The sequence below is a fragment of the Schistocerca americana genome, chromosome 2, assembly GCF_021461395.2.
Source record: "Schistocerca americana isolate TAMUIC-IGC-003095 chromosome 2, iqSchAmer2.1, whole genome shotgun sequence".
NCBI lineage: Eukaryota > Metazoa > Arthropoda > Insecta > Orthoptera > Acrididae > Schistocerca > Schistocerca americana.
The window spans coordinates 358,077,441-358,102,990 of NC_060120.1; the positions used below are offsets into that span (position 1 = coordinate 358,077,441).

The 25,550-nt window shown below is 39.0% G+C and overlaps 1 protein-coding gene across 1 annotated transcript in view; it reads left to right on the forward strand.

Moving 5' to 3' along the window:
- The window catches only part of LOC124595300 (xanthine dehydrogenase-like), a 414,231-nt gene that overhangs the window by 371,953 nt on the left and 16,728 nt on the right, over positions 1-25,550 (forward strand). Inside the window, exons 24-25 of the mRNA XM_047133986.1 lie at positions 3,521-3,682; positions 10,307-10,403. Coding sequence (XP_046989942.1) covers positions 3,521-3,682; positions 10,307-10,403 — 259 coding nt within the window. The remainder of the gene's footprint in view (positions 1-3,520; positions 3,683-10,306; positions 10,404-25,550) is intronic.

Below are 25,550 nucleotides of genomic sequence, written 5' to 3' on the forward strand. Positions count from 1 at the left end.
ACATTCTGTACATATGAAAGAAAGGTATGAAAACCTAGAAATAGTGCTAAATAAAATAGGCTATTCTGCTCATGGTTGGATGATATGTGGCGATCTAAAAGTAACATGCATGCTCCTTGGTCAGCAAGGTGGCTTTACCAAATTTCCATGTTTCTTGTGTGAATGGGGCAGTAGGGCTAGGGATCAACATTAGTGCAGAAAGAAGTGGCCTGTGAGGGAGTTTTTAAAACCCGGTAAGAAGAATATTCTAAGCAAAAACCTTGTAGATCCTAAAAACATACTCCTACTACCCCATCATATAAAGTTAGGCCTAATGTAACAGTTTGTAAAGGCTTTACCTAAAGATGGACCATGTTTTAAGTATCTCTGCCAAAAGCTAAGCTTCTTAACTTTGAATCCACAATGACTTTAAATGAGAAAGAAGCATGGGTATCATTCAAGCAAGTCATTAGAAAGTTCTTAGGACATGAAAAAGGTGCAGAATGTGTTTCTATTATAGCTACAATGCTAAAGATGTTTAAAACTGTAGGATGTTTAATGAGCCTGGAAGTTCACTTTTTGAACAATCACCTTGATTACTTCCTGGACAATATGGGAGATGTTAGTGAGGAGGAAGGAGAGCGTTTTCACCAGGACATTAAAGTGATGGAAAAATGCTACCAAGGCTGCTGGAACACCAACATGATGGGAGACTACTGTTGGTCACTTCACTGAGAAGTTCAGCAAGTGACTCATCACAGAAAAAGCTACACAAGAAGCTTCAAAGAAAAAAGAGAAAGAAAATACAAACCAATTCCAGCTGACAAGTGAAACCTCTACTAACACATATCATTGTTTTCAGTAGCTTACTGTAAATACGAGCCATACTTATCTTGTAACAAAGCGTTTCCTTAATTTCCCCGTTTACCATATAGCATAGGATTTTTATACTATATAATAAAAAGCGTATTGCACAAAAACTATCGGTGATACAAAAAACTAAGGCTACATTTGGATTCAGCTCATAAAAATCTATAAAGATCAGTTATCAAAGTAAAAAAAGTTTTTAAAAAAAATTTTTGTTGGCCTGTGTAATCGATCATTACTACTCTTAATGCTAGGTTTCTTTAAACCAGCGTTTTATCTCATGCCTTCTTTCTATTGAAATAATACATTTGAGTTTGTTTGCTCAAATCTTCAAACAGTGGTATTATGTGTGCATTTATGGGGAACTACATTCATGAAATGTTCATCTTCACATTTTTGCAGTGTAAGAACTTGCCCCCCTTCTAACAGCCGTGTACCGCAAGTCTCTAGAGGAACGGAGGGTTCCAAATGATTGGAAAAGAGCACAGATAGTCCCAGTCTTCAAGAAGGGTCGTCGAGCAGATGCGCAAAACTATAGACCTATATCTCTTACGTCGATCTCTTGTAGAATTTTAGAACATGTTTTTTGCTCGCGTATCATGTCATTTCTGGAAACCCAGAATCTACTATGTAGGAATCAACATGGATTCCGGAAACAGCGATCGTGTGAGACCCAACTCGCCTTATTTGTTCATGAGACCCAGAAAATATTAGATACAGGCTCCCAGGTAGATGCTATTTTTCTTGACTTCCGGAAGGCGTTCGATACAGTTCCGCACTGTCGCCTGATAAACAAAGTAAGAGCCTACGGAATATCAGACCAGCTGTGTGGCTGGATTGAAGAGTTTTTAGCAAACAGAACACAGCATGTTGTTATCAATGGAGAGACGTCTACAGACGTTAAAGTAACCTCTGGCGTGCCACAGGGGAGTGTTATGGGACCATTGCTTTTCACAATATATATAAATGACTTAGTAGATAGTGTCGGAAGTTCCATGCGGCTTTTCGCGGATGATGCTGTTGTATACAGAGAAGTTGCTGCATTAGAAAATTGTAGCGAAATACAGGAAGATCTACAGCGGATAGGCACTTGGTGCAGGGAGTGGCAACTGACCCTTAACATAGACAAATGTAATGTATTGCGAATACATAGAAAGAAGGATCCTTTATTGTATGATTATATGATAGCGGAACAAACACTGGTAGCAGTTACTTCTGTAAAATATCTGGGAGTATGCGTGCGGAACGATTTGAAGTGGAATGATCATATAAAACTAATTGTTGGTAAGGCGGGTACCAGGTTGAGATTCATTGGGAGAGTGCTTAGAAAATGTAGTCCATCAACAAAGGAGGTGGCTTACAAAACACTCGTTCGACCTATACTTGAGTATTGCTCATCAGTGTGGGATCCGTACCAGGTCGGGTTGACGGAGGAGATAGAGAAGATCCAAAGAAGAGCGGCGCGTTTCGTCACTGGGTTATTTGGTAACCGTGATAGCGTTACGGAGATGTTTAATAAACTCAAGTGGCAGACTCTGCAAGAGAGGCGCTCTGCATCGCGGTGTAGCTTGCTCGCCAGGTTTCGAGAGGGTGCGTTTCTGGATGAGGTATCGAATATATTGCTTCCCCCTACTTATACTTCCCGAGGAGATCACGAATGTAAAATTAGAGAGATTAGAGCGCGCACGGAGGCTTTCAGACAGTCGTTCTTCCCGCGAACCATACGCGACTGGAACAGGAAAGGGAGGTAATGACAGTGGCACGTAAGGTGCCCTCCGCCACACACCGTTGGGTGGCTTGCGGAGTATCAATGTAGATGTAGATGTAGATGTAGAAGAGTGATCTGTTAGGTTTTGGACATGCAGTCACAGAAACTCCGTTTCATAAAATGATATTTCTGCTGTAAACTTTTCAGCCGTCTTCTGACTGACCTGACAGACTGAAACTACAGTCACTGTATCTGGGATTTTAAAGACAAAAGCTGTGTTGCTCCATTTGAACTCACAGAATACACAACAGCGAGATATGTTACTCACTAGCAACAGTCTTTGTATCAGTAGCAATGACTGGATGTGTGATTAGACACTGCATCCTTGCTTGGGTGTCAATGAGATGAGCTGTGGAAAACATCTTGACAAAACATGGAATCTGTCCCTATCATGGATTATCTTGGAAAGACGTTGCTACCGTGCAGCTTCTATTGATGCGTTAATATCCCACATGGATTAAGTGTCTAGCCATAGATTCAGTTCATGCAAACATCTTTGTCACTGACCAACATCTGTGGCCCTTGTGTATTCTGTGGCCACAACCACAGCTCTCATATGTCACGCATCAGTCTGTCAGCTCACAAAATAGATGGCTGAAAAGTTTACTATTGAAAAATCAGTTGAAGTAATGGGGTTTGTGTGGCTGCATGCATGACATATAATGGATACATTAATAAAAGTTTGAGAATTTAATACCATTGTACAAACTTCTGATATTTTGCAAGACTGCCAAGTGTCTTGCTGATGCAAATTGTATTTACACTGATTTTGACTCTGGTTTGTTTGAATGCTTTGTTACCTTTTTCATCTCATTTTTCTCCAAATTTATTTTTGAAACGAGTGCTGATTTAAGGTTGCTTAGAGAAGAGTGGTTAAGTTCTAATATTATTTTATGGGACTTCCAGATACTTCGAGTTGATTTGACAGAGGATGCAGGTGAAAGTTTGAGTCCTGAGATTGACATTGGTCAAGTAGAGGGAGCTTTTGTTATGGGACTTGGTTACTGGTTAACAGAGAAAATGGTGTATGATCCTGAGACAGGAAAAGCTTTGACAAACAGAACATGGGTAAGTAATTAAACTTTTCTCAGACCTCCTTCCTATTTTGGTGACTAGGACTCACAGCATAATTGTAATTGTGTGTTCTGTTAACAGGGAAATCTGCCACACCAAAATGCCTATACATCCTGAGTAGATTGGTGGCATAAAATTCTTCTGTAAGACACAAAAATGCCACATGTGTTTATTACCAGTGTTAAATAACAAACATTTTTTTCTTTGAGTTATTATGTATTTTTTATATGAAGACATAATAACTGATGGAAACACTCTGAAACATGTCAATCTTCTAATATAAGGAGCAGTAATTTAAGTTAACATATATACTGTGTGTCGCATATGAGCTCTGTTGCATTATTTCCAGGACACTGTAAACTCCCTACCAGCATTCACTATTGCAGTTTATCAAATGGTCATTGGATTCATAAACTTGTGACAAGGCTCACATCTGTATACAGCATTTGCCATAATAATGTCTTTGTGCCTAAGCAAAAATACATCGACCAAAATTATATATTGTGTGAAAGGGGAAAATCTGAAATAAGAATAGTTCTGTAGTTAAGCTACACTATTTTTTTTCAATTTCTTTTGAAAACACTAATTCCTTTCAGCTCAAACTCACACACATTCACTTCAGGAAGGACAATCCTGCCCTCTGTGCAGAGAAATGAGCGTATTAGTCCTTTCAAATTAATTGACTGAAAGTATAAATAAATCATTTGCACTTGTGAAACTCTGAAGTAAACCTCCTAAGATTTCTTGACAATAACTTTTATTGTCATTACTGAAGCACGCCACAGTGAAAATATTAATTAAACCTGACAAATTCAATCTGACCATAATAATTTGTGATTCCTCAAACTCTAATATAGATTATGCCATCTATACTAATAATAAATCCGTATAACCATTGTGTCTGTCTACCTGTGTTTGATCACACTACTATCAAAAACCACGTTACTGGATGAATTTTCAAGGGGTTTTCACAGGTCACTTAAAGGAAAGAAGATTGGGTTTAACGTCCCATTGACATCAATGTCATTAGAGATGGAGCACAAGCTCAAATTGTTTCAAGGATTGGGGATGAAACTGGCCATGCCCTCTCAAAGGAACCATCCCAGCATTTGCCAGGAGTGATTTAGGGAAGTCTTGGAAAACCTAAATCTAGATGGCCAAACACAGGTTTGAACCATATCCTCCCAAATGTGAGTCCATTGTGCTAACCACTGCAAATCACTTGAGCATAGTTTGGTGTACCATATAGGTTTTTTAGTTCATGAAAATCAGATCACAGAAAAAAAAGATGCCATGATTGAAAGTTTTAACTTTCTTGTGTCTCCATCTGAATATACTACGCTCCAAAACTACAAGAGAGATTTTTATGGGGTTTTCACTGGTAACTTCGCCGTAGGTGGGGCACCACATAGGTTATATTTAATCAAAATAACATCGCAGGAAAAAAAGACGTACATGTTATAAAAATGTAAAAACTTGGTATACATATCACTTACTGTTGGGAAAGTATCACTGTGGGGATAAGAACCACCTACCTATCAAAGAGGTGGGGGTGGGGGTGAAAAAGAAGTGTAGGCCACAACACCCCAATAACTCAGATTTTATTAATCCAGTATTTGAGAAAAGAGCATGTAGTGAGTTGCAACAAACTTTACATGTATTTTCAAACCTTTAAGAAACTTTTCCTCCCACTCACATGATGATGAAAGGGTGAAAGTTTGTCACTTACTATAGTTTCGCATCAGACATGGCATTTTAATTTATTACTTCTTTATTACTAAGTGTACTGTGATACAATTTGCTCAGTGTTCACATGGTTGGTTGGTGTGGTCTTCAGTCCTGAGACTGGTTTGATGCAGCTCTCCATGCTACTCTATCCTGTGCAAGCTTTTTCATCTCCCAGTACCTTCTGCAACCTACATCCTTCTGAATCTGCTTAGTGTATTCATCTCTTGGTCTCCCTCTATGATTTTTACCCTCCACGCTGCCCTCCAATACTAAATTGGTGATCCCTTGATGCCTCAGAACATGTCCTACCAACCGATCCCTTCTTCTGGTCAAGTTGTGCCACAAACTTCTCCTCTCCCCAATCCTATTCAATACTTCCCCATTAGTTATGTGATCTACCCATCTAATCTTCAGCATTCTTCTGTAGCACCACATTTCGAAAGCTTCTATTCTCTTCTTGTCCAAACTATTTATGGTCCATGTTTCACTTCCATACATGGCTACACTCCATACAAATACTTCCAGAAATGACTTCCTGACACATAAATCTATACTCGATGTTAACAAATTTCTCTTCTTCAGAAAGGCTTTCCTTGCCATTGCCAGTCTACATTTTATATCCTCTCTACTTCGACCATCATCAGTTATTTTGCTCCCCAAATAGCAAAACTCCTTTACTACTTTAAGTGTCTCATTTCCTAATCTAATTCCCTCAGCATCACCCAACTTAATTAGACTACATTCCATTATCCTTGTTTTGCTTTTGTTGATGTTCATCTTATATCCTCCTTTCAAGACACTGTCCATTCCATTTAACTGCTCTTCCAAGTCCTTTGCTGTCTCTGACAGAATTACAATGTCATCGGCAAACCTCAAAGTTTTTATTTCTTCTGCATGAATTTTAATACCTACTCTGAATTTTTCTTTTGTTTCATTTACTGCTTGCTCAATATACAGATTGAACAACATCGGGGAGAGGCTGCAACCCTGTCTTACTCCCTTCCCAACCACTGCTTCGCTTTCATGTCCCTCGACTCTTATAACTGCCATCTGGTTTCCGTACAAATTGTAAATAGCCTTTCGCTCCCTGTATTTTACCATTGCCACCTTTAGAATTTGAAAGAGAGTATTCCAGTCAACATTGTCAAAAGCTTTCTCTAAGTCTACAAATGCTAGAAACGTAGGTTTGCCTTTCCTTAATCTTTCTTCTAAGATAAGTCGTAAGGTCAGTATTGCCTCACGTGTTCCAGTGTTTCTACGGAATCCAAACTGATCTTCCCCGAGGTTGGCTTCTACTAGTTTTTCCATTCGTCTGTAAAGAATTCGTGTTAGTATTTTGCAGCTGTGACTTATTAAACTGATAGTTCGGTAATTTTCACATCTGTCAACACCTGCTTTCTTTGGGATTGGAATTATTATATTCTTCTTGAAGTCTGAGGATATATGTTCACATATACCACTGAATTCACCTGCAAAATTATCTATATATGACTCTTAGTTAAGGATATATGATGTCATAAACACTGAGGTGCTTGAAAAACTGGTGCATCTTACGTGACGTTTAAATTTATTATTACTAACCTACTGAACCAATTTTGATAAAATTTGGCAAGGAGATGGCTTGGATCCTGAGGAATAACTTAGGCTAATTCACAAAGTGTTTAGCACAAGATACTTATTGATTTGATGAATATTATGTGAATTATCAAAAAATATTTATGCTTTAAAAAAGCTATTTACTCTTAGACTTTTGAACTTTATTGTATTTGTGAAAATGCTTTCCTTGGGGTATATGTACTACATCATATGATTCAAAGTAATTAATACAGTGCTTATACAATTGTCATTGTCTTTAAACCACATTTCCATACTATTTATAGCTGCTATATGCACTATCCAGTATTTCAGAATGAGAGCACTTAGTGGCCTGCAAAAAATTTTACACATAATTTCAAACCTATAATAACTTTTTTCCACTGATAACCCTCACAAAATAATGAAAGAAAAAAGTTTATTACTTACTACATTTATGCTGTTCATGCAGTAAAACTGTCATGAAAGACATGACGTCATGATGTTTACATTTATTGCTTCTTTATATATGAAACACATTTAGAACACAATATCCACATATGCTGCTGAATATACCTACAACCATATATCATTCTAAGACATATAGTTCTGGAGATATGAGGGAAGGGGAGGAGGAGATGGATAGGTAGTGGGGGAAGAGGAGATGGACATAGAAAGGAAAGATGAGGAGATGCGTAGAGAAGGGGGGGGGGGGGGGGCAAAGAAGGCAGAGAGAGGTGGTAGGAGGAGATGGATTAATAGAACTGAAATAAATATATACCAGGGCAATGATGGGTACTCATCAAGTCAAAAGTATAAATAGTCATCAAAAGTCAGTCTTTACATAAAACTCATGCTTTTACTGACCTGTATGACAACAATACCTTATAAATTTAATTAACAGATACCTCTCCTCTGATGAAACCAGTCATTCGACTCTCCAAACCTGTATTGTCAGTTCATACCCCGACAACGTCCAGTCTCATTGTAGACATTTAGCAGCCTACAGACAAATACTAAACTAAACTCCTCCTGAACAGGCCATGAAGGCCCAACGGTACTGACCAGCCGCCGTGTCATCCTCAGCCCATAGGCGGCACTGGATGCTGATATGGAGGGGCCTCTGGTCAGCACACCGCTCTCCCGGCCCTATGTCAGTTTCCAATGGTAATAAGAAGTACATCATTCCATTTAACCATGAGTGTATGCGGTTTGATTTCATTATGATGCACACCTGTAGGTGCTATAGAGTTTGGAAAAAATATAGACAAACTAGTGAGTTATTGTAGGTGTGTATATTCTGCAGCAAGGCAGAGCAATCTGTAAATTTGTGCAACTGGGAATGATAGAACTGCGAAAAAACTTGCCATAACTAAATTAAGAAACCATTAATAAAAGCATACACTGGGGAAAATTGAGGACCACTGTAGTTTCTAAATTCTCACGTCTGCCACAGAAAATGAGCAGTGGGAACATAGGACAAGAGACATAATACATCATAAGGGAATAAACTGCTACTTTAGTAATTATATTCTTTCTGATCCCCAGTTATTGTCTCCACAGTTCTGAGCCAGTCCTTTTTTCCATCTGTTTTATGTTTTCTGTACTTTTTCCCATGACCCTAACTTTTTGATTCATTGTTTTTGAGAAACTGGGTCACATGGCTTTAATATGCCAAATATTCTCTGAGATAGCTACACAGTGCAAACAGGTTTCCAAAATAGTACCAACAGTATTGTCTCATAATATTCTCAAACAACTAGAGTGACAATTCAAATGCAGCAGCATAGGTTGGATCTTCTGGCAAAAAATATTTTTTATCTTGCAAGCACACTTAAAAATGGAAATGAGATTAGTGGAAACAGTGTTATTGTAGTGGTAATGTTTTCTAAATAAATAAATAAAAGCTTGATTATGGCAAAAGATTTTTTATGTTTGCAAGATCAAACATCTCCCTGTTTCTCAACTGGAAGTTAGTCTGCACATTTTACTCATGATGTGATTGTAGCTCTGTCATAGCCATGTATTGTGAGAAAATTGAGCATTAGCATATACTTATCTTGAGACTTGTGCTGGTTGGCATGGAAACTGTGTAGTTGTCTGCTCTAGGTTCTGACTTTCCAATGTGTAGTTTCTATATGAAATGGGTCTGTCATTTCCTAGAGAAAAACACTGAGTGTCTAATTCCCATGAAGACTTTTGTTTATTCAGTCAGCGAGTTCATGTCAGCTTTAGGTGATAAAAAATTTCACAAGAGGCAACACTTTGACATAAAAGTGTACTACCAAAGTACATCTTCCATCTTTAACACCCAAACAACTTCTGCTTTTTAGCTTCTGAGTGTGAAATAAAGTGGACTTATTCTGAACTTAAATAAGCAATTACATTTCAATCTCCTTATGCAGGTGAAATGGAAGACAATATCTATGATAAAAACTGAACAGACACTGATGCTTTTCAAGACCTAATTCTAGATTGAATTGATGTTAATTAATTACAAAAGTATGAATTATAGATCCTGTGTTTAACAGTACAATGAAAATGGCTCTAGTAGCAGTAGTGAGAATTCTTTAAACAAAGTTACATTTGTATGTTTGTATTTCTCTGTAAGTGACTTTCGAAGTTTTGGATATTACTTTAGAAGCATAAAAACCCAAATGGAAATCTAGTATCAGCAGTTTTGCAAATGAAATGAGTTTAGCACAACTCATATTGAAATTGCTTCATAACCTATTACTTTTGAATATTTGCATTTTTTCAAAAGTGGTTGTAATCATGGCTAATCATAAGAATATAAGCCAAATATTATGATATTGTGTAGACATAGATATCACAAGTGTTATATGCTGACAAATGAGTGTGGAAATGATAGTAAAGAACCTGTTCCACGATGACAGTTAATACACTATTCGATATCTGATCAGATTCTCTATTTAAGTAACCAATACTTGGCCTAAAATGTTACAGAAGTCAGGTAAAATGTTGTTAATGTACTAACTAAAAAACAAAATGAAAACATTACCAAAATGTGGTATGTAGAACAAAACAGTAAGACTTTTCTGCAGAACTGTATGTCTTGTGAAAGGCTGATAAGAATAAGGTGATAAGAAGTATTGTATATGGAGCCATACAGATTGTCATCTCTCACTCCATTTCTAAGTGGAGCATGAAAAATGGAGACAAATAATGGTATCTAGAACCTACCCAGTGCTTTGTATTCTACAGTAACTTGTAGAGTTTAATTTATTAGCTCAATACTGTATATATTTACAAACTTTTGTGACATGTTTCTTATGATCTAACACACCACATTTTCAGAATTATAAGCCACCTGGAGCAAAGGATATTCCTGTTGACTTTCGAATTAAGCTTAGAAAAAATGCACCCAATCCAGCAGGAGTTCTTCGTTCTAAAGGTAATGTAAAAATAATATGTCCACTTTTTTATGTTTATTGATCAAGGCATTTTAGAAAGTAACTGTGAACCGAATATTTTGAGAAAACTATATTTCAAGTCAAGAGAGTAAACACGAGGCATGGATGCAAATTATAGTATTAGTTCTATTCCAGTAGTAGCAGTAAGAAGAAGATGATATACTTTTCATGTCCTATGCATGAATAGGAGGCATAAGGACAAGTTAGAAAATCTGTTAGCAGAAATGTAAGATGGTTCACCAGCACACGGTGACAAATCCCTGTGGTTACTGTGGTCAGGTGAGACACTGGTTTTGGGTAAAATTCAGACAGACAATAGTACAACGAATTAAATTGATAGAGACTCTTAGTTCATCTTATGAGGATATACACTGAAGGGACAAAGAAACTGGTACACCTGCCTAATATCGTGTAGGGCCCCCACGAGCACGCAGAAGTGCCACAACATGACGTGGCATGGACTCAACTAATTCTGAAGTAGTGCTGGAGGGAACTGACATCATTAATCCTGCAAGCTTGTCCATAAATCTGTAAGAGTACAAGGGTGTGGAAATATCTTCTGAACAGCATGTTGCAAGGCATGTCCAAAAATGCTCAATAATGTTCATATCTGGGGAGTTTGATAGCCAATGGAAACATTTAAACTCAGAAGAGTGTTCCTAGAACCACTCTGTAGCAATTCTGGACATGTTGGGTGTTGCATGGTCCTGTTGGAATTGCCCAAGTCTGTTGGAATGCACAATGTACATGAATGGATGCAGGTGATCAGAAAGGATGCTTACATACGTGTCACCTGTCAGGGTCATATCTACATGTACCAGGGATCCCATATCACTCCAACTGCGCACCCCACAAACCATTACAGAGCCTCCACCAACTTGAACAGTCCCCTATTGATATACAGGGTCCATGGATTCATGATGTCTCCATACTCGTACATGTCCAGCTGCTCGATACAATTTGAAACAAGACTCGTCCGACCAGGCAACATGTTTCCAGTCATCAACCATCCAATTTTGGTGTTGACGGCCCCAGGAAAGATGTAAAGCTTGGTATCATGCAGTCATCGAGGGTACATGAGTGGGCCTTCAGCTCCGAAAGCCGGTATCAATGATGTTTCATTGAATGGTTTGCAGGCTGACACTTGTTGATGGCCCAGCATTGAAATATGCAGCAGTTTGCCAAAGGGCTACACTTCTGTCATGTTGAACAGTTCTCTTCAGTTGTCATTGGTCCCATTCTTCCAGGACCTTTTTCTGGCTGTGGTGACATCAGAGATTTGATGTTTTACTGGATTCCTCATATTCACAGTACACTTGTGAAATGGTATTATGGGAAAATCCCCACTTCATCGTTACCTCAGAGATGCTGTGCCCCATCACTCTTGCACTGGCTGTAACACCACATTCAAACTCATTTAAATCTTGAAGACCTGCCATTGTAGCAGCAGTAGTTAATGTAAAAACTGCACCAGACACTTGTTGTCTTCTATAGGTGTTGCCGACTGCAGTGCCATATTCTGCCTATTTACATATCTCTGTATTTGAATATGAATGCCTATAACTGTTTCTTTGGTGCTTCAGTGTATATACAGGGTGGTCCATTGATACTGACCAGGCCAAATATCTCACGAAATAACCAACAAATGGAAAAACTACAAAGAACGAATCTCGTCTAGCTTGAAGGGGGAAACCAGATGGCGCTATGGTTGGCCCGCTAGATGGCACTGCCATAGGTCAAACAGATATCAACTGCATTTTTAAAAATAGGAACCCCCATTTTAATTACATATTCTTGTAGTACGTAAAGAAATATGAATTTTTTAGTTGGACAACTTTTTTCGTTTTGTGATAGATGGTGCTGTAATAGTCACAAACGTATAAATATGTGGTATCATGTAACATTCCGCCAGTGCGGACGGTATTTGCTTTGTGATACATTACCTGTTTTAAAATGGACCATTTACCAATTGTGGAAAAGGTCGATATAGTGTTGATGTATGGCTATGGTGATCAAAATGCCTAACGGGTATGTGCTATGTATGCTGCTCGGTATCCTGGATGATATCATCCAAGTGTCCAGACCGTTCACCAGATAGTTACGTTATTTAAGGAAACAGGAAGTGTTCAACCACATGTGAAATGTCAACCACGACCTGCAACAAATGACGATGCCCAAGTAGGTGTTTTAGCTGCTGTCACGGCTAATCCGCACATCAATAGCAGACAAATTGCGCGAGAATCGGGAATCTCATAAACGTCGGTGTTGAGAATGCTACATCAACATCAGTTGCAACCATACCATATTTCTATGCACCAGGAATTGCATGGCTAAGACATTGAATGTTGTGTACAATTCTGCCACTGGGCACAAGAGAAATTACGGGACGATGACAGATTTTTTGCACGCGTTCTATTTAGAGAGGAAGTGTCATTCACCAACAGTGGTAACGTAAACCAGCATAATATGCACTATTGGGGAAACGGAAAATCCATGATGGCTGCAACAAGTGGAACATCTGCGATCTTGGTGGGTTAATGTATGGTGCGGCATTATGGGAGGAACGATAATTGGCCCCCATTTTATTGATGGCAATCTAAATGTGCAATGTATGCTGATTTCCTACATAATGTTCTACCGATGTTACTACAAGATTTTTCACTGCATGACAGAATGGCGATGTACTTCCAACATGATGGATGTCCAGCACATAGCTCGCATGTGGTTGAAGCGGTATTGAATAGCATATTTCATGACAGGTGGATTGGTCATCGAAGCACTGTACCATGGCCCGCATGTTCACCAGATCTGATGTCCCTGGATTTCTTTCTGTGGGGAAAGTTGGAGGATATTTGCTATCGTGATCCACCGACAAGGCCTGACAACATGTGTCAGCGCATTGTCAATGCATGTGCAAACATTACGCAAGGCGAACTACTCACTGTTGAGTGGAATGTCGTTACAGGTATTGCCAAATGCATTGAGGTTGACGGACATCATTTTGAGCATTTATTGCATTAATATGGTATTTACAGGTAATCACGCTGTAACAGCATGCATTCTCAGAAATGATAAGTTCACAAAGGTAGATGTATCAAATTGGAACAACCGAAATAAAATGTTAAAATGTACCTATGGTCTGTATTTTAATTTAAAAAACCTACCTGTTACCAACTGTTCGTCTAAAATTGTGAGCCATATGTTTATGACTATTACAGTGCCATCTATCACAAAGGGAAAAAAGTGGTCCAACTAAAACATTCATATTTGTTTATGTACTACACGAATATGTAATAAAAAATGGGGTTTCCTATCTTAAAAAAAAAATGCAGTTGCTATCTGTTTGACCTATGGCAGTGCCATCTATCGGGCCAACCATAGCGCCATCTGGTTTTCCCCTTCAAGCTAGACAAGTTTCGTTCTTTGTAGTTTTTTCGTTTGATGCTTATTTTGTGAGATATTTGGCCCAGTCATGATCAATGGACCACCCTGTTTGTATTCAGCATCAAACTTTACACTCAGTCAAGACATAATCATATTCCACCAGATGTTGCCAAATCACCGCAATCCTGTTGGAAAAATGATTGTTAATTGTTTAGATTCCCTGGGGTTTATACAGGTTGCTGATCTAATTTTGTGAAGAATAATGAAAAATGTGAACTGAAAGCAGGTGAATATGGTTATCAGTGTAAAAATAAATGTACATTGATTTTATTTTGAATATGGACGCTCTCAACTCATTTATTTAAAATTTTACCATCATAGTTTTATTCAACAACTGAACCACAGAGAAGATATTATGTGAAGCATAAGTGTCAGTCATTTTACAAAATGGATTTTGGTTTGATGCCCTTAACCTGCCTGCCCAGATAGTGATATCAAATTGCCTTCCAGAAGCCTTAGTACGAATGAAAAACACCAGTCTGAAATTCAAATGTATAAATCTGAGAACACATAAATGTTGTTGTTGTTGTTGTTGTTGTTGTGTTCATCCCAAAAACTATTCTTGTTGTTGTTGTTGTTGTTGTTGTTGTTGTGTTCATCCCAAAAACTATCCACACTAATATATCTTGGGCAAGTGCTTTCATATCTGCTACTGCACCCTACATACATTTGAGTCTGCTTACTGTCTAGGTGTGGTCTTGCTCTGTAATTCTTACATTCTGCACTTCCCTCCATTTCCAAATTAACTGTTCTCTGATGCCTCAGGAAGTTTCCTGTCAGCCATAAAGTTCTTTTCTTGACAATTTCATGTAGTATCTCTTCCTTAGTTGCTCAATCCAAGGATCTGATCTTCAGCTTTCTTCTGTAGCATCACATTTTTCTATCCTCCATTTCCATATACTATTCATCATCCATGTTTCACTGCAGTATTAGGTTACAATACAGATAAATATTTTCAGAAACAATTCCCTAATGATTAATTTATATTCAACATATAAAATTTATCTTTTTCAGGAAAGACAGGAAAGATTTTCATCCTTTTACTAGTCTAAATTTCATATTCTCTTTACTTCTGGCATCATCCTTTTTTTATGTTACATTCATAGTAAAACTCATATATTACTTTTAGTAGGTCTCTCTCAGTTTCAGATGATCTTACAATTCTTTTGCCACCTCTGTCACAATTGCAACATTATCAGCAAACTTGAAATTTAATTTCTTTTCTCAGTTTCTTCTTGGTTTCAAACAATGGAAAATCCAAGCTAGAATAACAACAATTTTAATAATGAAAAATATTTTGACTTGTGAGTTTAGCAAGTACAATGTTAGAGTTAACAGTCTAGAAAGCTTTGAGAAATTCAAAAAGTGCATAATAATCACCTGTTGTTTATCCATAGCTAGTTTCAGTTCATCAGTCACTTTTATAAGAGCAGTCATCGTCATGCTGCAGTTTTGCTGAAAACCGGACTGGTATTTGATGTTAAATAATTAATAAATAAACTGTTAATGAATTATGTACTCTAGAGCCTTGGGTAAAGCTAGTAGAATGGAAATAGGTCTGTAGTCAGAGGGCTGTTTGGTAGTTTCTTCTTGGACAGTAGTTTCTTCTTGGATAGTAGTTTTATGAGTCTCTGCTTCCAGGCTATTGGAAAGAAGCTGGAGGTCAGAGAATGTTTGAAAATATCCGTTATTTTGGCCAGTAGAGGATTGATGAGAAGATTGATCAATTGCACTGTTATATTATTGTTCCCTGCAGCTGCCGAACATATTTGTGAAATTGACTTCTGCACTGTGTTTGGGCTTACTGTACCAAACATTGATGCTTTAAGAGTATGGTTGGTCTGTGCACTTGTGCATTGGTCAAGTAAAGATATTGGCTTGGTGAAATACTCATTTATATCCTCAGTAGGAACTGGAGGTTCAGCTGCAGTTTTGGGTCCGCCTATTCCTAGATCTCATAGTTTCTGCCACAGGATAGCAAGTCTATGAAAGTGCTCAGTTAGTGAGAGGGCTTACCTGAGCTTGGCATTTCTCACAGATTGATTAACTTGACTGAGTAGTTACTTGTAGATGAGATGGTTATCAGAACCCATTTGTATGTTCTGTGTGCTGCATCTCTGACACACATAAGGTGTTTGAGGTGGTCTGCAAGGCATGGTGCAGGTTTTCTCCTTACCCTTACTATTTTTAGAGGAGCATGTTTGCCATGTAAATTATTTAGCCTCTTAGTGAAGTTGGATACTTTATTATTTATGTCAAAGTTATTTCCTGCCATTATCTGCCAAGAAATGTCATAGGAGTCAGCTGTAAGCTCAGACATATTCATGTGCATAAAATCTCTAAAAGTCACCACTTGCAGTTTGGTCTTTGGGCATTGTAATGAATAAGTCATGATTAGTACATCAGGAACAGACAAGCCAGTGCAGAAATATGATTGCTGCGAATTACTGTAGTTGGAGCTCTGGTTGTGAATATATCGATAAATGTACAAATGTCTACTGTATGACGAATAGGCCAAAGTGGAATCAGTGTAAGGTTTGAGTGGGAAAGTATGTCCTCATATTTTGACACAAATGAAGAGCTGTTTAGAAAATTTGTGTTTGATATCTCCAGTTACAATTACATGTTCATACAGAGATTCAAGGTTTGAGAGTGCAGATTCAAAGCTAGAGAGGCCCAAATTTAGGTCTATTATATAATACATGGATGAGACAATTTCTATTGAGCAATTTAATCTCACTGAATGTATATTCATGCCACTCTTTCTCCTTTTTAGACATGAGCATGACCTTGGGGAACAAATGTGTAAAGAAGTGGGATACTGAAGTACTGAGGAATGGTGAGATGCTTTTGAAGTTCTCTGAGGCTATAGAGAGTGCAATAAAGAATGCCATTGTAGGCAGCAGTTGAAAAAGAATTGACATCTCTAGAAAGGGTGATTACAGAAGTTGGAGAGATTAACATAGGTACAAGGAAGAAGGCTGCAAATAAACATTGGGTAACAGAAGAAATACTTCAACTAATTGGCAGTTGAAGGAAGCACAAAAATATTCAGGGAAATTCAGGACTACATAAATATAAATCACCTATGAATGAAATCAGCAGGATGGGAATTCACCTCTAAGTGCAGAGGGTAGACTGTGTATATGGAATGAGTACACTAAAGGACTCTACAGGTGGAAAGACTTATCTAATGACATGATTGTGGAAGAAATAGGTGTTAATATGGGAGACTTCGGGTGGGGGGACGGGGGGGTCCAATATTAGAGTTAATGTTTGATAGAGCTTTGGAAGACTTGTAATCAAATAAGACAGGAGGGATGGATATCATTCCTTCAGAATTTCTGACATCTTTCAAGGTAGTGGCAGCAAAGTAACATTCAAGCTTGTGTGTAGAACCCATGACTCTGGAGGCATACTATCAGAGTTTTGGAGAACTATTAATCTTGAAGATTGCAAGAGCAGATAAGTTTGAGAACTATCACACAATCAGTTTAATGGCTCATGCATCCAAGTTAATGACAATTATAGTATACAGAAGAATGAAAAAGAAAATTGAGGATCTCTTAGATGACAATCAGTTTGGCTTTTGAAAAGGCAAGGGCACCAGGAATTCTGACATTGTGATTGATAATGGGAGCAAGATTTAAGAACAAACAAAGCATGTTATAGGAGCTGTCAACCGGGAAAATCATTAGATAGTGTAAAATAATGCAAGATGTTTGAAATTCTGATAAAAATAGAAATAAGGTACAGGGAAAAATGGGTATCATACACAATGTTCAAGAACCATGAGGGAACAATAAGATTGGAAGAACAAGAATGAAGTGCTCAGATTAGACAAGGTGGAAGATGTGTATGCAGTCTTTCACCCCTACTGTTCAATCTGTGCATCACAGAAGCAATGATGGAAACAAAAGAAAGGTTCAGGAGTGGGCTCAAGATTCATGGTGAGAGGCACTCCGTCCGTATTTATACGGGTACCCTTCCTTTTTCACGTGCTTCGTTTGGTTTGAATCGATTGCTTATTTTGCTTTGATCTGATAAGTGCCGTTTTCTTTGTTATAGGTGTTTACGTCACTCTAAGCAGGAAATGCATTACTGTACTGTGTCATGCATTGTTTGTTGCATTCTGATAGTGCATGTTTACGGCCTGTCGCCGCTCGCAGCATGGCTTGCTTTTGTGCGCGCTACTGCCGCTTACAATTTAAAAAAAAGAGAGGAATCGTCTCATTAGCGAAACAATGGCAAGAGACTGCTATTTTTTGTTACTTACACTGCTGCTTGCTTTGATAATGAACAACAAGAACCAAATAATAAACTGCGTATGATAGAACATGTTCTGAACGAGAGTTAGGCGAAAATGTTTCTCCATTTGAACATTTTTGTGGCCGCTTTTTTAGTACATCAAATTCTGCACAGAAATTAGAGTCATCTTAGAATTAAAAATCTAGTCAGTTGCCGTGCTTCATTTCTGACTGTATCACTATTAGGCATAAGTATAATACGAATATAAACATGACACGATACGTATATTCTTCCGTGTTTGCTGTTGTCTCACTCTAGTTTTGTAGTTTATTAGGCAAACAGGATTTAAATGAGATAGCAGCAAACACGAAAGAATACATCGCAAAATGTTGATATTCGTATTATTCTCATGGTGAAGAGAATACTACATGTGATTCACATTTCATCAGGTTCCTATCAGCAACAATCTCTTCTCACAGGTAGGAAAAAATTCAGAAAGTAGAGTTGCCCATATTGACAAACATCCCAAACAGTCTTGCCAGTCGGATTTTCGTAGTACATTGAAATTCTGCTACATTCAGTGATGAACAATATGGAATTTGTATTTACTTTGTTGGATAATGTATAAAAATGCAGTGGTCGAAACTCGGGGCGGAGAAAAAAGGCTCATCTTCCACCTTTTTCTTTTAAATTTATTTACTGACGCAGAGGTTTTGGCGCCAGTATTTATCTTCGTGCCTACAAAGCATGCCTGTCTCGCTACATATATTAAACGGCAGAAGTTAGTTGTGGCGGCACCTATCAACATTTTTCAGAACTTCTGCTTGCTTTGCAGTCGATTCTAAGCCGCAGGTGGCTTTTTGGATTACAAAAACTGGAAAAAAAGTGCAGCTTAGATTCGAGTAAATACGGTAGGTTTGCAGCAAGGAATTTCCATCAAATTTTTTGTGAAAAAGGGAATCAAGTGCTCAAAAACATTTGAAATGTTGACAGTGGCATCTCTAAGTAAGAAAGATGTTTACAATTGATACAAGTTCTCCCAAGATGGCCGAGGAGATGCCAATGATGAACCTTGCTCTGGACGCCCCAGCACATCAACAACAGATGATAACATCAAAAATGTGAAGAAAATTGTTTTGGAAAATCATCAGATTACCATAAGAGAAGTTGCTGAGGATGTTGGCATATCAATCGGCTCATGTCATGCAGTTGTTTTTTGATGTTTTGGGCATGAGATGTGTGTCAGCATGTTCCAAAGTTTCTCAATTTTGATCAGAAGAACTGTCACATGAGCATCACTCAGGAGCTCTTGAATATCAATGATGATTCTGATTTGGTCAAAAGGGCCATAACTGGTAACAAAACATGGGTTTACAATTATGACATTGAAATCAAAGCCCAATCCCAGAGAGCCAACACCAAAACAAGCACGCCACATTCGATCAGGTGTCAAAGTTTTGCCCACTGTTTTGTTTCAATTACTGTGGCATAGTGTGCATCATGAATTTTTTCCTCAGTGTCATACAGTCAATAACAAGTATTACCTTGATGTTATACACCATTTTCGAGAAGCAATATGCAAAAAATGTTCGGAATTGTGGAAAAACAAATCATGACTTTTGCATCGCGACAATGCACCTGCTCATTCATCGTTGCTTGTGAGAGATTTTTTGGCCAGAAACAACACAACAATCATGCCTCAGCCACCACATTCACAGGATTTGGCCCCTTGCAACTTTTTTTGGTTCCCAAAACTGAACACACCTATGAGAAGATGAAGATTTTCATTGATTGAGGAAATAAAAACTGCATCTCTGGAAGTAATCAAGTATCAAAAAGTGGTCGTGAGAAGTGCTTAGAGGATTGGAAGAAGCATTGGCACAAGTGTGTTGTATCTGAGGGGGATTACTTTGAAGGTGACAACATGAATATTGATGAATAAATAAATATTTTTTCATAAAAATATAAAATCACATTACTTTTTGAACACACCTCATATAGGGAAGTGGCATCAACACCGATAAGCAGAGTGTTGGGTGGCAAAGGAGCAGGAACTGTGGACAGTCAGTGGAGGGAAGCGTTGGTGTCTTTTATGTAGGAGTGTTAGGTTACAGGTAATAGGCTGAAGGTGTTGGTCCACAAGAGCAGTGATTCTCTGTGTGGTGGCACAGTAACCAGTCACAATGAGGCATCCTGGGTGGTTGGGTTATGAACTTTAGGAAGCTTATGGAAGTTGGGAGTGCAGGGAGTGGTAGGTGTGAGCAGAGAGGTAGATGCACCTAAAGATTTGTGGAATGAATAAAAGTTTTGTGGTATGAATGGAGATCCCTCCTACATTTCTGGAACTGGGTCACTTTGGCAGGGCTTGTAGGTAAAAGTATTTAACATCTGGTAAAGTCCCTTCACCAGGTAATCCCTGCAGTTCATAACCACAGTAGTGTATCATTTGTTGGCAGGTATGATCAGTTTTAAGGTGTTGGACTGCAGTTCTTTCATGCAGATGTGAGGTGCTTTTCATGTTGAGGAATTTTAGGAATGATGGTGAGGCAAGGTTTGAGACTCTGGACAAGGCTGTGGGATAATTTTGACCTGTAAAGGCTTCAGTGAGACCCTTGACATATTTAGAAACAGACTAGTTGTCAGTACATATGTGATGACCACAGGTGACTAGTTTGTATGGTAGTGATTTATTGCTGTGGAATTGGTGGCAGCTATTGATGTGGAGGTATTGTTTATAGTTGGTAGGTTTGATGCTGACAGAGGTACTGATGTAGCCACCCTTGGCTTGTTGGGCTGAAGAGGACAAGTGATGTGAATGGTAGAGAAGAGGTTGAGGCTCTGGTGGAAAGAGGATAGGATGTACTTACCCCCAGACCATATCACAAAGATGTCATCATTGAATCTGAACCAGGTGAAGGGTTAGGTATTCTAGGTGGTTAGGAAGAAATTCTCTAGAATACGTTAGAATTGGATGGTACCATGTGAATGCCAATTGCTGTACCATGAATTTGTTTGTAGGTGATGAATTCAAAGAAAAAGTAGTTGTGGGTGAGGATATCGTTGGTCATAGTGATCAGAAAGGAGGTTGTGGGTTTGGAGCCAGTCAGGGGTCGGAAAAGGTAGCACTAGTCAGGGGTTGGAAAAGGTAGCACTCAGTAGTAGCAAGGCCATGCACATTGGGGATGTTAGTCTAGGGGAGGTGGCATCAACACTGATGAGTAGAGTGCCGAGTGGCAAAGGAACAGGAACCCTAGAGAGTCAGCGGAGGGAATGCTTGCTGTCTTTTATATGGGAGAGTAGGTTACAAGCAACAGGCTGAAGGTATTGGTCCACAAGAGCAGGGATTCTCTCTGTGGGAGCACAGTAACCAGCCACATTGTAGTGTCCTGGCTGGTTGGGTACATGAACTTTACGAAGCTTGTTGGAGGTAGGCCTGCTGGAAGTGGTAGGAGTGATGAGAGAGATAAAGTCAGAAAGAGGTTATGGGATTTGAGGAGCAAGTGGAGATCGTGCTGGATTTCTGGAACGGGTCAAGTTGGCTGGGCATGTAGTTGGATGTATATATGAGCTGGCAGAGACCTTCCACATGCAGCTTATAACCACAGTGATGGGGACTTTGTTGGCTGATAGTATTATAAGTTGAGAATCAGTTTTTAGGTGGTGGATTGGTTTCGATGTTATTATGGAATAATGGTGAGGCAAGGTTTGAGATTAGGAAATTTTGGTAAGTTAATGGATGATTTGGGACCAATGGGGTGGATCGTGTTTGGATGGAAGAATGCCCTGTGTCAGAAAGGGTTCATTGTTAATTCAGGATTGAGTCTGACTGGTAGCATTAAAGATGAATAAGTTTATCCAGTGTAGGGACTGGGAGAAGGCCTTTAAGAGGCCCAGCATGGTTGAATTTGGGTATGTGGCCTTTGGATAGGATTGATATTTCTGTGGGAGTGAGGCTTTTGGAGGACATGTTCATGACTGTGTTGTGGGTCTGTTAAGTCCCTGGCTTCTGTACAGTGGCAGGAGGGAGTTTTTGAGGATGTGTGGTGGTAGATAGTGGTAGTGTAAGGTGTGAGTATGAGATGAACAAATTGGACAGTTCTTTGAGGTTGGGTTGTAGATGCTACTCTAGTTTCTGTTCTGGAGGGCAAAGGTTTTAGTCTGGGAGATGGTATGCAGAAATTTGGGACTGCAGAGCAGGAGAATTTTATGGAAGAAGAGGCAGTAGTGCAAGGATGTTTGGGCCTGATTTATATGGTTGAGGAGGGCTAGATTGATGAGGGCTGTGGACTGATGGAATCTAAACAGATAGAGATCATTGCGGAAGAAGGGGATGCACACAGAGAGGGGTAATTTGATGGTCAGACCATCTGGAGGGATCCCATGAGCTTGGCAACAATGCAGGAACAGGCTAAGTACAGGGAACGTTTTCTGTATTGGATCAGATCGAAGGAGCAATGATCCATAATCAAAGATAAAAAAAAGTAAAGACATGAAAAGAATCACAAAAAAGATTAAATACATGAAGTACAGTGAAAAAGGGTAAACTTGACTGAGTAGGGCCTGTAGTAAAATTAAGAAAGGCTAAAATTGAAGAGAAAATGTAATGAGATCTAAGTGTGGCACAGAAAGATACAGAAAGACATGCAAAATATGCATCATATGTCTACATGCTCATGCGTATTGTTGGTGCAGCATCAAGAGTTTCACATTCTTCGTGCCAATGAATTATCCCAGGATCTTCAAATTGATCATACTATCTTCCTTCACCCTCACGTTTTCATGTATCTTCCTACACCACATGTACATCACTGCATCCATTACCTTACAACTGTCATCTCTCATTCAAACATGTGCCTAACTGACATCATATAATTCAGTTACATGTGCTTCCCTCTCTGTACACACACGTCCACCCACTGACCAGCACCTCACTCTATTATCATCTTTTGTTTATTTTTTCACATTGATGCTGTTCTGTTTTCACTTGAATTCTGGTTCATTATTGTTTGTCACCATAGGTCTTACTCACTCAGGTTTCATCTTTCTCACTATGCTTCATCTGTTTCATCTTTTTGTGACATATTCACATATTTTTACATAATTTTACACATTTTTACTCATTTTTTATCCTCCGCTGTGGATCCTTGCTCATTCCATCTGCACCTATGCGAAAAAGTTTCTTATCACTAGCCAGAAACCAGTCCTGCATTCTGTACTTGAATTGTTGCCTAGCTCATGGAATTCCCAGATCGTCTGACTATCAGTTATACATCTCAGGACCAAACATCCTAGCACAACTGCTTCTCCATCCATAAAATTCTCCTGCTCTGCGATCCCAAATTCCTGGGTCCCATTTCCCAGACTGAAGCCCTTGACATAGGAACTAGAGCAGCCTCAGTCCAAAACCAGTAGTGAACCCTTTCTGATTCAGTTCATTCCTCCATCCAAACCTGAGCCACCTCCACTGCCTCCAAAACACACCCTGTTAACTTTCCAGAATTTCCTAACCTCAAACATTGCGTCGCCACTATTGCCCAAATCCCTCCACATGGAAACCAACCTCACAGCCACAGAAAGAACTGCAATCCACCATGTAAAAACTGATCTTGACCTTATAATCCAACCTGCTGACAAATGATGCCCCATTGTGGTAATTAACCACAGGGATTACCTGGTGAACGGACTTCACCAGATGTCAGATACTTCCATCTACAAGCCCTGCCAATGTGATTCCATTCCAGAAATATAGTAGGATCTCCATTCACTCCACAAACCCTTTGGTCCAACCCAGAACCCCTCCCCTGAGTCTGTCTTTCTCCTCACCCCTACCATTCTCCACATTCCCAACTCCTACAAACTTCCTAAAGTTCATAATGCAACCACACATGAAGCCCCATTGTGGCTGGTTACTGTGCCCTCACAGAGAGAATCCCTGGTCTTGCAGACCAACACCTTCAGCCTAACACACATAACCTACCCTCCCATATAAAAGACACCAACCCTTCCATCCACTGACTCTCTGCAGTTAATATTCCTTTACTGCCCAACACTCTGCTAATCAATGTCAATGCCACTTCCCCCTATACTAACATCCACCAATGCCCATGGGCTTGCTGCCACTACTGATCACTACCTTTCCCCACCACTAACTGACTCCAAACTTACTACCTCCTATGTGGTCACCATGCCAATTGTAGTGGTGGTTTGAAAAGTTTTCAGAATCACCACAAGAGGTCAGCACAAGTGCAATGAGTTGTTCACGTGATATTCATTGGACTATTTCCTGTAAACACGTGCCACATTGGTGCTCTTTGAAGAGAGCTGTGGTGGTGACATGGTTCTGTTGTTGTTCCCGAGTAGTGATTTGTGAAGATGGAAAAAATTGAGATTCAAGCAGTGATTAAGTACTTTATAAAGAAAGGTATGAAAGGTAAAGGACATTCATGCTGATTTCCCGAATACACTGGAGGCCTCTGCTCCCTCATATTCAACTGTTGCCAAGTGGACAAATGAATTTAAATTTGGTCAGGAGAGCTTAGATGATGACCCATGCAGTGGTCGGCAAAGATGTGTCACTACTCCAGAAATCATTGCAGAAATGCACAAAATGGTTATGGAGTATTGCTGATTGAAAGTGCATGAAATTTCTCATGCTTGCCAGATGTCCTCTAAAAGGGTATATCACGTTTTAACTGAAGAATTAGAAATGAAAAAATTATCTGCAAGACGGGCGCTGCAACAAAACAGTGTGCGTCCGCACACATGTACCGTCACCATGGCAAAATTACATGAACTAAGGTATGAATTGTTGCCACAGCCACCTTATTCACCTGCTATGGCTCCATCAGACTTCTATCTGGCTCCATCAGACTTCTATCTCTTGCCAAAACTGAAAATTTTTCTTGGTGGATGAAGATTCAATTCAAACAGAGAATTGATGGGCGGAGCTGACAACTATTTTGCAGGCCTGAAGGAAACTGATTTTTGAGATGGGATCAAGGCATTAATCTACAAAGAGACTAAACTGAAAAATAAAAAAAAGTTTCAGTGATGTATGTACTTTTCTCTATTCTGTTCCAAGAACTTTTCAAGCCACCCTCGTATATCCTCACTCACAATTACTTCTTCTTTGAGGGTATCACCTACAAACAAATTCATGGTATAGCAATTGGTATCTGCATGGTGCCATCACACTCTAACCTGGGGCATCTAGATCAGTTGTCATCGAACTGCAGTCCACGGGCTGCATGCAGCCCTAATAAGTATTTATGTGGCCCATGATTCTCAGCTGTATTTTATAATAATAAGCTTGTAGCAACTAACAGCCCAATCCAGAAATGTCAACTAATGTTAAGAGCTTCTTAAGAGTTGTAGTTTTCTTTATCAGTAACAAACAAAAATACAGAGACAGTAATATTTTAAGATGAGCTTAATTT